The sequence below is a fragment of the Limulus polyphemus genome, unplaced genomic scaffold (genome assembly GCF_000517525.1).
Source record: "Limulus polyphemus unplaced genomic scaffold, Limulus_polyphemus-2.1.2 Scaffold130, whole genome shotgun sequence".
NCBI lineage: Eukaryota > Metazoa > Arthropoda > Merostomata > Xiphosura > Limulidae > Limulus > Limulus polyphemus.
The window spans coordinates 844,251-856,818 of NW_013665740.1; the positions used below are offsets into that span (position 1 = coordinate 844,251).

The 12,568-nt window shown below is 34.2% G+C and overlaps 1 protein-coding gene across 1 annotated transcript in view; it reads right to left on the reverse strand.

Annotated features, from left to right (window-relative positions):
- LOC111089828 (lactadherin-like) overlaps positions 1-10,747 on the reverse strand; it is a 26,373-nt gene extending 15,626 nt beyond the window's left edge. Inside the window, exons 1-6 of the mRNA XM_022402978.1 lie at positions 10,723-10,747; positions 9,387-9,586; positions 8,049-8,171; positions 7,434-7,572; positions 4,398-4,538; positions 74-246 (exon numbers count right to left, since the gene is read on the reverse strand). Of these exons, the coding sequence (XP_022258686.1) occupies positions 74-246; positions 4,398-4,538; positions 7,434-7,572; positions 8,049-8,171; positions 9,387-9,586; positions 10,723-10,747 (801 nt within the window). The remainder of the gene's footprint in view (positions 1-73; positions 247-4,397; positions 4,539-7,433; positions 7,573-8,048; positions 8,172-9,386; positions 9,587-10,722) is intronic.
- Between the last annotated feature and the right edge of the window lie 1,821 nt (positions 10,748-12,568).

Here is a 12,568-nt window from a genome sequence, read left to right on the forward strand (position 1 = left end):
TAACCACCTGGTCATGCCGGGCCGACAGAAAGATAAAAAAATACTTCAGAAAGAAGCATAACTTTGAACTAACCTTTGGATCTAGATGGTTATCGTCTTTGTAGAAATTCCAGTTTAGACTGTCGTTGCTGTAAGATAGCATGTAAAATGTTACCCAGTGTTTTCGATGGCCATCTCCTCTTCCTTTCGTGGTTATACCAGTTATTGTAGTCGGAGGACCCAGGTCAACTTGAAGCCACTGGTTAACTGAAATATTCACAAAACTGTTTCTCTCATCATAAGCATAAAATGACCAGATTGTGCACACCGTGGTGTAAACAAACAAACAAAAACAATGATTATTTGACTTCTTTGTTGGATTTCACGCAAAGCTACACCAGGGCTATCTGCTAGCAGTCTTAGTTTTGAAGTGACAGACTAGAGAGAAGGCAACCAGTCAACACGACCCACCGCCAACTCTCGTGAGACGAAAAGTGGGACTTGACCGTCACTTATGTAATTAATATACCCGCGGCCCCAAAGTGCAGAGCGTGATTTGTTTTCGGCGGGAACGGGACGAGAACAACAAAACCTCAACTCCACACTCCGGAACGCTGACCAGTGGGCCGCGTTCGACCTAGGTTATTTTAAACTGGTGGCTCTATAGCTTTACAAACATATCGAATAAGTTGCAAATTACTACTACAAACAATAAATAATTTCTTAATTGTCATTTAAGACTAGTATATGTTCTCCGAAAAAAATGTTGGCAATTAAAACGTTTTTCAGCGAAGACGTCTTCGAGCATATTGTTGTGATATTCTTTAAATATCAAACTTACTCTTTTACAACTTTAATTTCTGTAATTTTTAATATTTACTTTACATTGTATGAATTTAGGTGTAGCTCTTGAACGTTTTAAACCAGCTCTTTGAATCATGGCGTCTTCCTGGTGACCGCCATTTTTAAGACTATCTGTTTGTTGTTACTAGATTGTTGGCCATAGCAGTTTAAAAGTTCACTTTTTTTTGTTATGTTGATCCATCCTTCTCATGGACACTTAGAGTGGTCATTTTGTAATTACTTTGATGTGATTGGTAGATACTAGGGGAGCTTCCCTTGTTTGTTTATATATTAAACTATATATATATGTCTTGATCTTTGTCTAGTGTCAGACTTGAATGTTAAAATCGTGTCAGAAAAGAAAGCTTTTAAGTGTAAAGAGTCAGTTTGTCCTGGAAAGTGTCATAGGTTCAGTCTTGTCCAGTTTTGTTATAGCGTTTAATGATAAAGCAAGTGTCCAGAATACGCACCGCGTGTTATTTGTCCAGACAAATATAAAAATTACTTGTGTATTTCATTGCGAATTTTAGGTTTAGTCTCAAATTCCCAACTATGTCTACCACTTCCACACGTGCTAATTTACGGGTATTGTCATTGTGATACAACAGGTATTATTTTTATTGATATTATCAGGAATATCTCAGCAGATAAAATCGTTTGCTTATTCAATGGATATTTTCAAGCAACAATTTATAGGTTTTTGTTGTATTCATTAGGTACTGAGTTAGGTATTAATTATACGTGGTGTCAAGAACTAACAAACACATTCTTTAATTATGAGAAGATTCTATGCGTACAGTTATTTGAAAATGTTGATCCTGTAATCCAGTGTTTAACTTAGGGATTGTATCGTCTTGGGCCGAATGAGGCCTAAAGGTTAGTGTGCTGGAAATTTTGCAGCTTATGGAGCAAAATTACATGGGGAATCCTTGATCATTGATATTGAATGTTGTATTCAACCACGCTCTCATGTTGAGCTCCCCCAAGAGACTGGAATGGACATGGTTCAACCAGTAAGATAGGTAGTTGCGTTGCGTATGCCGGGCTGTGTAGCAGAAAGTTCAATTTTTGAGTCAGTGATGTGTCGTTGAAATCGCTCCTTACTTTCAGCTGTGGGCCATAATAAAAGGTCACAGTCAATCCTGCTATTCGGCTAAAACTTGGGGAATGCAACTGGTTGTTCATGTCCAACAGATTAACATTGGGGAGGGCTATGTAAGAATTTTTGGGGTCCTTGACCTTGCCGTTTAGCCCATGTATCGCATAAAGATGAAATTACCGAATCTTGTCTTGTATTTCAATCTTGATTAATGTTCTTTTGAAAGCAATTCGGAATTATTATTTTTCAAATTAGTTTAAAAATAAAACACTGTTGGTCAATGATTTGCACGTTAGTTCTCATGATAAAAATAATATATTGTTATAGGTCATGGGTAAAAATCATATAATCATATATTGTTAGAGATCATGGGTAAAATCATATAATTATATATTGTTAGAAATCATGGGCAAAATCATATAATTATATATTGTTAGAGATCATGGGTAAAATCATATAATGATATATTGTTAGAAATCATGGGCAAAATCATATAATTATATATTGTTAGAGATCATGGGTAAAATCATATAATTATATATTGTTAGAGATCGTGGGTAAAATCATATAATTATATATTGTTAGAGATCATGGGTAAAATCATATAATTATATATTGTTAGAGATCATGGGTAAAATCATATAATTATTTTTTGTTAGAAATCATGGGTAAAATCATATAATTATATATTGTTAGAGATCATGGGTAAAATCATATAACTTAATTTTCCATTGAAGCCTTTGCCTGTAAAATATAACAACATATCAAAGGGAATATATAGTATTCAATATATAACTATTTTTGAGCATTGTATGCAAAAAAAAGTATTTATGCTATTGAAAAAACAAATCGTATAAAGGTTGATGTCGCTCAAAACCAGATAGATTAGAGTTGACTGTTTATTTATTTGTTTTTCGAACTTCGCGCAAACCTACACAAGGGCTGTCTGCGCTAGCCGTCCCTAATTTAGCAGTGTAAGACTAGGGGAAAGGCAGCTAGTCATCACCACCCATAGCCAACTCTTGGGCTACTCTTTTACCAATAAATCACAAAGAGTGGGATTGACCGTCACATTATAACGCCCCCACGGCTGGAAGGGCATGCATGTTTGGTGGGACGGGGATTCAGGTTAATAAAAACGATCGTAAAAATCGCCAGTATCTCTGTTCTAAAAGTAAAACAAAAACCGATGAGGAATTGCAATTAAGTATACGTACAAGTTTCGGTGATTTAGCGGATATGTTCCTTCCTAGATTTAGAATATTAAAGGTTAATTTAAAATATACTAGATCTTCAGCTAACCATAATAAATGAACCAAGGGTATCCAACAGTTACAACTTTAAAAAAAAATATTTAAATTGTTAAAGTATTGCAGAAACACGTGAAAAAAATATTCAAAAAAATTATACTATTTACGAAGTTAATAAATGTGTCAAACCATTATAGTATAACTTTGTAATAGTAACAGAGTTTGGTTTCTAATGCAAATAGTCCCCCACGTGGCACAGCGGTATGTCTGCAGACTTACAGTGCTAGAAACCGAGTTTCGATACCCGTGGTGGGCAGAGCACAGATAGCCCATTGTGTAGCTTTCTCCTTAACTAAAAACAAACAAAGTAATGCAAATTGATCTATAAATTATCATATACGGTAAGTAAGTTTTCAGAAAACACTAAAGAATAGAATATGAAGTACACAGAAGAAAGGCTTTTACGTTTACCGAGGGGTCGTTTCTATTCTCCAGTATGAGATACCAGGGCTGTACAAGCAAATTTTAAAGACCCTCTGGCTCGGTGGTAAGTCTGCGGATTTATAACGGTAAAAACCGGGTTTCGATGCTCGTGGTGGGCACAGCACAGATAGCCCATTGCGTAGCTTTCTGCTTGATTACAAACAAGAGTTGAAAAGTAACGATCTAGAGTGATTTACATATAGTGATATTAAAACTCTAATGTCAAGTTGCATCTCTTCATAAGTTAAACAATCACTTAATACACAGTATCACTTGCCTTTAATATATATACGTATTTATTTCCACGTTATGTGTGTTAATTAGGCTTGTTAAGATAGCTGGGCTTCCTTACCAAATAATTACGTTTCAACGTGAAAACTAGAATCATCAAATCTAACACACAAAGACAGAAGAGTTCTAAAGTTGACTTCTCTCAAGTTAGAAACTAGAATCGGTCTTCTCCTCTTAACTTTATTTAGTTTTACCACAAACACAACAAACCCTTACAGATTATGTTTATCGTACATTACAAGGTGAGACTTAAGCAATTCCGGAAAATCACATAATGTTTAAAAAAAACTAAGTGGTAAAGCAGGACTGTCGTATAATATAAATATATAATTACATGAAACCTTTATTGATCTGTAACAACTAAATTTAATAACATAATAAGATATGTGCTCTCTGAAGAACAAATAATCTAACAGCCCGTGACCTTTATAAATACTTTTACACTAATATACCGTTCTTTTTCTTGGGGCACCAGGCTCCGGGGCTATAAATATGACCATCTTCTGGGGTACAAGTGAGTTGCTTGTGCCATGGACGGAAGGAGGAAGCAGTCAGCTTTGCTTTTGGAGGACTACTGATGACTTTGTTACACTCTAAATGGGGATGAAAGAGAGAGAGAAGTAAAAACACATTATGAACGTACATAAAGAAGACATAAGTTTAATATAAGAGTAGCTAGGAAGTCATATAACACAGTACATTATATTCTATGATAGATGAAGTGACTACTACACTGAATAAAGCGCACCTGACACTATAATTTCAACCCACAATTCAAGGCACTATATTTCAAAGCATGCGACGATTCGCCTATTTTTAAAATTTTCAAAATTGCACCATGCGCTCAGGGAGAATTCCAACTACACCTTTTCAAATCTTTTGCAATTGGGTAACGTTACTACAGAAGAAAAACGCTACTCTTGAAATTGAATTATGAGTGAGTGAGTCACAAGCTTGCATCTTCCTTCTCAAACTGAGTTCAACCATTATATGTGTGTGTGTGTGTTAGGTCTGAATATTGTCCAATTGGCGACCGATTTCATCAATACTGGGTGTTTGTATATTAGTAGCATTTCGTGGTTTGAAAATGATCGTTTAGATCTATGTTAATTTTTATGCATTATTTTTATATCTCATTATTTTTATACTTCTCGGGGGTTACAAGTGGGGGCCAGGCGTGACCTAGTGGTTAGCATGTTTGGACTGTGAATTCGAGAGTCTGTTATTCGCGGATTTTTACCGCAAAAACGCGATGGGCGCTATTCACAAGCTGCCTTCCCTCTAGTGACAAGCCCATCAATCCAACATTAAGGACAGCTATGCGCAGGTAGCGTTTGGGGAGCTTTGCGCGAAAATCCGAAATCTGAATGTTTAAAGTATAAAGTTTTGTAAAATTCACCGCACAAAGAAACTTTCTTCAGGCCTGTAACATCTAATTCCAGGATTTCGGTTTGCTGATGGCTCAGTCTTAAGCCTGAAAGCTTAAAATTCTAAACTTCGCTGTTCAATCCCAGCAGTGGAAAGAACAAATGTAGTTCATTGTGCAATTTTGTCATTAACAATAAACAAACAAACATTTTGTGAGTTTAATGATATCTTTTGGGGGGTAACGGCTTCGGGCTAACATTACGGTGCTTTATGAGAGACTAAAGTAAACAAGAAGTGATATCCTATTAGATCTATTATACTCAGTAAAGGCGCTCATATTCATAAATAATCTGCTAAATTTCTGACTCAGTTTTTGAAAAGCTGTATTCAAAATGAACAATCAGCTGAAGATAAGTTTTAATTTACTGATACCTTGAAGTAGAGGCGATTTGACAATAATGTGTCCCACTCTGCTAGGTATGACATAGAGTCACTATTCAAAAATCTAACCTTTTTCTAAAAATAATACAGGGCATTTTCATAACTTTTTTCTGTTCTTTAAACACTTCAAATTAATTCTGCTGCAAATAAATCTCGTTTCATGTTTAATAGTCAATTTTGCAAATATCCGTTTTAATTTCTACGAAAAGATTAGCTAAAAACCTTGTCTTGAGCATTTTAAGATGAATTTTGTGGCTATTGTCAATATTACATATGTTTGTAAATCTCGCCAGTATATAGATACTAAATATTTAATTGAAGTGTTGCTCTTAAAAACCCTTGTTTTTAGATGTTCTTGTGTTATATAACTGCGGTAAACTTAACACTAACGTCTATACTAAAACTTATTTTCACTAGTTTTTATTCATTTTTTTGTAAATTTTACTTTTCAGTGTTAAAGAAGAGCGATATAATACTGAGCGTGCTCTAAACATTCAGCTGTGGGTGCATTATAAAAGTAACAGTTAATTATATTATTCGGTTCAGAAAAGCCCCGTAGGAGGCGATGGGTAGTACTGATTGTTTGCTCTCCTTCTGATCAACAGCTCTAACTTAGGGTTAATTCTACTTGAACCTTTGGATTTCTGACCAATTAGCCTAACTAGCACATAAGTGTCATTCAGGTTGAAAATATAAAATTTAAAAAACATAGGGTAAAACTCTTAAATTACAGACGTCTTATGTTCTCACGCAATCAAAACTTTTTTTTTTCCTGAAGAAGTTGAGGACATTAATGAAACTGTTGGAAAAAATTGTTTCCCTTTGTATTTTGTCAACATAATGACTTAATATAAAGATGCGCCAAGATTGATATTACACATGATGTTTCAAAGAAAGTTACTACTTCAGGTTATACCCTATTTGGGTGCTATTTATTTCACAACATAAAAAAAAATTAAGAAACTTAGTGTTTTTGCTGTTAAGCACAAAGCTACACAATGGACAATCTTTGCTTTGCCCACCGCGTGTATTGAAACCTAATTTTTAGCGTTATAAGCGCCCAGTCTTACCGCTTAGATACCGAGGTAAAGAAATTTAGTAAACTGTTATATTCTCAAGCTAAGTTAAAATAAGTCTTAAAAGAAGTTTGAGGTTAAAAATTATCATCATTTTGTAATTTAAAAAATAAATCACGTCAATTACGCTAGTGCTGTATGAGTTTGAATGCCCAAAATGTAACTAGGATATGCATTAGATCTATCGGCATCAGGAGACTCTCCAGTCGCATCAATAAACACTCATGTTAAGAATTTTAAGCCTAACAGTACTGCCAGCTATTGTTTGAAAGACCATGACTATTAAGAGATCACAGAAATAACTCTTAGAGAACAATTTATTAACTTTATTTAAAAAAAAAAGCAGAATACACTACTATATAACTTGTACTTAATAATACTTTACCTAACTCGGAGTTTGTTTGTTTTTTGCGTTATTCTACGTGTCCAAGAATACTTTCTACATTCGTCTGTTCGATTATCTTACTTTGAACATTGGAAATTCTATCAAAAGCGGAATAATGTTACTTTTAAAACTGAAACTCTCGGAATATATTATACTGCGTAAGAAATTGTTTTTAAATATGTATTTCTCTTGCATCGTAACATAACCGCGACACATACCTTGACAGCCCACAACTTCAAGACGCATGCTCGGATAATCATGCCATTCCAAGACATGAATGCGTACAAACCGCGCAACTACCGGGTCTCGAAGATAGCTTTGTTTTATGGAATGAGAATCCACATTTCCATCAAATACCTGTGTAACACATAAAAACATTATTTATAAAAAGAGTGGGAACCCAAAATATCGTTTAACCACAAAACACTCCAAAAACTAGTGTATGCAATGCGCCAGTTTCTTAATCAGCTACATGTGTACATTTTAAAAATATTTATAGATAACTAAACCCTATATATTATTAGTGCACACACTTTTCTAATCTATTTACGTACTTATATGTTAAAAACTTACTTATTCGTATTTTTTCATATTCTTTAGTCGAAAAAAAGCTGCTTGTTTTTATTTTGCAACAAACAGCTAATTAAGCCTTCGTCACATTAACTGTAAACATTAGGAACGTGTAAATTTTGTTTAGCAATAATAAAACAGTGTTTTACCATGCAAGGTGGCTTATTCGTTTTAAATCTCCGTTTCTAAGAAATTTCAAAGACGAAACACACACATTTACGTTTAAACATTTTTTTCACACAAATCTTTTCACTCGAAACTACCTGTCTGGATCCATATGTGTCTTGACAGAATGACCAATGAAAGGCATCCATGCTGTGAGACACCAGGTATGACTTCACCCATTCCTTTCCGTCAGCACGTCCTTGAGTCATCAAACTGGTAATCTATAACGTCATTCGTTATAGAAGGAAAATTAATATTTGTAAATATTGATCTTGTTTAAAAAAGGTAATCTGTGACGTAACGAAATTAAGAGGTCCCACACGTACAAAATATCTTAGTCTACTCGTAGCATGAATTCTTCGCTGTAATTGGCCGAGTACGCATCACGAGGTATCGCTGATTTATTTAGGCCTAATTGCAAACAATTTGTTCGAAACCCATAAAACGAATATTGACACATCTTTTGACATAAGCTTTCAGTTATTTACAGATGAAGAGCTGCAGAGTCTAGTTGCAGAAAAAGACAATAAGAGTACTAAACACATAATTAAAGGAACGGTAAAAGTATTCGACATATACTGCAATACACGGAGGGATGACAACGTCGGAAATCTCGCCAGCAATCTATGTAACATTTTTGCTGAGGTTAGGCAGGTGTGTTCTTTATACGTTTATTCTAATTTGTAAGCATGTGAAAGTATAAACCTTTTTGAGATCCGATTTTCAGTGATGAATTTAATTAAATAGTGTGGCTCCATTCTTGATTAATTTTTAAATTTTCGTACAAATATTATAATCGTCTACAAAATGGGCCCATCTCTTTCTTAATCACGTTACTTGTATAGACGAATAGGCTTACCAGTTGAAATTGCATTTATTCAAATACTGCAACATTATCTAATTAGAATAATAATAATACGGACAAATCTTATTAAACTATTATTGATTCTTAAAATGAGATTAAAATATTCAATGAAATGTTAAAACATTTTAAGATTAACATGTAGGCCGGGGGATATATACTAAGTTGTAAGTATACTTTGCACCGCTGATTAAAAAGATTTTCATAAAACTGAAGAGGAAGTAGAATAAAACAATTATTGACTGTTGATTTCTGGCAACAGATCATATGTTGCCCACTTAACCAGTTAGTAATTGTTTAATGTTAATGTAAAACAATATAATTAAACATATATGTTGTACAACTTATACATATTACAAAAGGGTAATATGTGTTTCAGAACTATTAAACTACATAATTAGCCAATTTAAGAAATTAAAATTATTTTACACAGATTAATATTTGCCTTAGGTTAACTAAATCACACAGTCAACTTAAGAAAGGAAAATGCTTTTAGACAAATTAATACTTATGTGTGTACCTATCAATATAAAACTAAATTACATTTCTTTATACATTTTATTCCAAGTCTAACCTTCGTGGGAACCCCTAGATCAACTTGTAGCCATTCCAGAGCCCTCTTGTTGCCAGCACACCAAGCGTTACCCGTGGGTTGGAAAAGTCGGGCATATCGGATGGAACAAGAAGGAGCTTCATTTGACGATTTGATAGAGCTGGCGCTTATCTGCCAATCTTCCACAGCTCCTGACATTAGCCCCATGGGATCAGCGCATTCTGACCATTATAATATCAATGAAGAATTAACAATTACAAACCATCTTTTACCATCGTATATTGAGTTATACATATTAAGAGGATCAAAGCAAGTTATTTACGAAACAATCACTTGAAAAAAGACTAACGTATAGGTTGTTGTTAAGCGCAAAGCTATTCAATTGGCTATCTGTGCTGACTAAGGTCGAGACAATAAAATAGTTCTATGAACATGTAAATATATATAATTAGAGTATATGGTAACATATCATGGTTCGGTTTATATTCCCTGCTTCTAAAATGTTCAGAATTTATTTCGTTTTTATAAATATTTATTTTTATTTATTCATTAAACTGCCTTGTTTCTTCTTCTTGTTTTTTTTTTGTTGTTGTTGTTGTTCACTGACTGAAATAGTTTTATTATTATTATTATTAGCTTTTAAATTAACTGAACGCAATTACATTAACGCAAATTTATTTGCGTGTAAGAATAGCTAATAAGCTTTAACTGGACTTAAAAATGAACTTCTTAAATGTCGTGATGACTTTAAACGGTATTTTAATCGATAAGCCTGTAAGTCAAGTCTCGTTGTATATAATACCTCATTTACTAGAATACATGGGCAGTATTCTTCGTAATCGTTAATGTTATAATGTCTCAATTTTTAATTTTCTGCCGAAATAAACACTAGTCGTTATTCTTCTATTAATTGTGCTTCAAAAAAGCACTGTTTTTCAAGTTTCAAAAAATTGATATTTTCGCCGAAAATACCAAGGCTATAGCCTTCAGTTTTTGCTAAAATTTTGAAAAAATTATTTTTCTTCATATTTCAATACAAAGATGCCCTTGATATGCACTATTCAGAATGGACATCCTTTCATCGAAATTTCCAATGTTTACCTACAACCTTCAGCTAAATGTTGAGTGAAATCTTTTTACGCATATGAGGACCTGAAATTTGGAGAATGCGTTTAAGGCAACATAGTGTCGAGAAGTGTTTTCTTTTCCATGTGAAAATATGATTTATGCTGCTTCAACAAAAACAAAGGACAGTTCTGTTAATGTAATTATAACAAGATTTCAATTCAAATAAAAGAACCAAGGAAAATAATAACTTCGCCTTTTTTTTTTTGCACGATGTGTTACGACACCTTACCCAATCCATACGTGAATACTTGCATAATTGTTATTCATTCTAATAACTTACGAGAGAAGGCAAGGGAGATATGTGATAATATATCAACCACATTATATCTGCTATATCCAGTGCCGACGAGGCCTTTCGTTAATATCAGGGATCGTCATTTTGGCTGGGATACGACAGATATCGTAATGGTCTATGTGCTATTTATATCATCAGTTGGATAAAAAACAAACGCTGCGGTGTAAAATAGATTAAGTAAGTGAAATATAATTATTGTTAATTTTATTTAAGTATCTTATAAGTCAGAAAGGCCTAGCTTGGTTATGGCGCTTGACTTGCAATCCGTGGGTCATGAGTTCTAATCCTGTCACTGAACATGCTTGCCATTTCAGCCACGGGGGCGTTATAATGTAACGGTCAATCTCACGTTTCGTTGGTGGAAGAGTAGCCCAAAAGTTGGCGGTGGGTGGTGTTGACTAGCTACCTTCTAGTCTATCATTTCAAAATTAGGGACAGCTATCGCAGATAGCCCTCAAGTAGCTTTGCGTGAAATTCAGAAATAAAACAACAGCAAAAATCAGAATTACAGTAAGGAGTGATAACACAGTACTGAATATTTATCTAACGCCAATTATATTTTTTAACTAATCATTTGTTATAAATTTTAATTGAATTAACTTTACTATGATTCAGAAGAATTGGCGAACTAGCAAGTTATTCTTGTTCCCGGAGAGGACAAACGACCACATGATTAACACAGAGAAAACCATATTAACAATTTTAAGACCTCATGATTAAAAGCAAAGTAGAATATGTTAAAATATGTCAACCTCACTATATCCAGTGCCGACGAGGCCTTTCGTCCAATATCAGAGCACATCAGGTGGACTAGAATATGACAGACATAGTAATGGTCTTGGCGCTATTTATGTCGTTAAGATCAACAATTGTTGTGGTGTGAACTAAGTTAAGTATGTGAAGTGTAATTATTATGTTGACGTCTGAGACAGAATGATCACAAACTGCTTGTGTCACCCCACAGCTCGCCCTCCTTATCTTCACTCCTGACTGCTTGGCGTGATCATAAAAAACAAAATTATAGTTATTTTGATTGCGGTATTGACAAGTTCCGTATATAGTTCAGTTCATTTCTATTGGCACCTTGCGCGTTGTGGTGTTATCTCTTACAATTGCATACAAATTTTCTCTTCCCCTCCCCCCAGAGTCACCTACACGACTCTGATCCCAGTGGAAAATAATCATTGTAATGCCTCAGGCTTCTTTTTATCATAAGAGCCAGTAAAAGATAGGATCCCGCCTTCGTGGTCGGCCAGTATATACAACCACAAGATAAATGACAGCTATCAACATCGTGATGTTCTACTGCTTGGAAAAATAAGCTCTACAAAATAGTCAGTTTTGTTTGCTTGCTTAAGGCAATGTTTTTTACTGCTTTGATTTATCAGTCCCTAATAATCTCAGACTTTTCGCCGTTTAACCATCTGAAAAACGCTTTCTAAATTCTGTTTATAGAACATGATTTTGTTTGATGTATGATTGTGAAACAAGAGTTTCGCAGTGTTCGTGCGTACGAAATAACTATTTAGCTACAAGCTAATATCTTAATCTCTTACAAGACGAAGTTTTTGGTGTATTTCTTTTTTATTTTGTCGGCCACAAGTTTTGTTTCTAAGTCTGCGTGTCCCTACAACTTTTTAATTACTTAATTATACGCTAACCGTAACCGATTACTATAGAAACAACCAGGTAAAATATACAGCGTAGTAGTTTTTCCAGGTTCGATTTTTTCTGATGTGGAAATTGCAAGGTTTTTGTTTTTTTACGTAGTTCTCTTGTA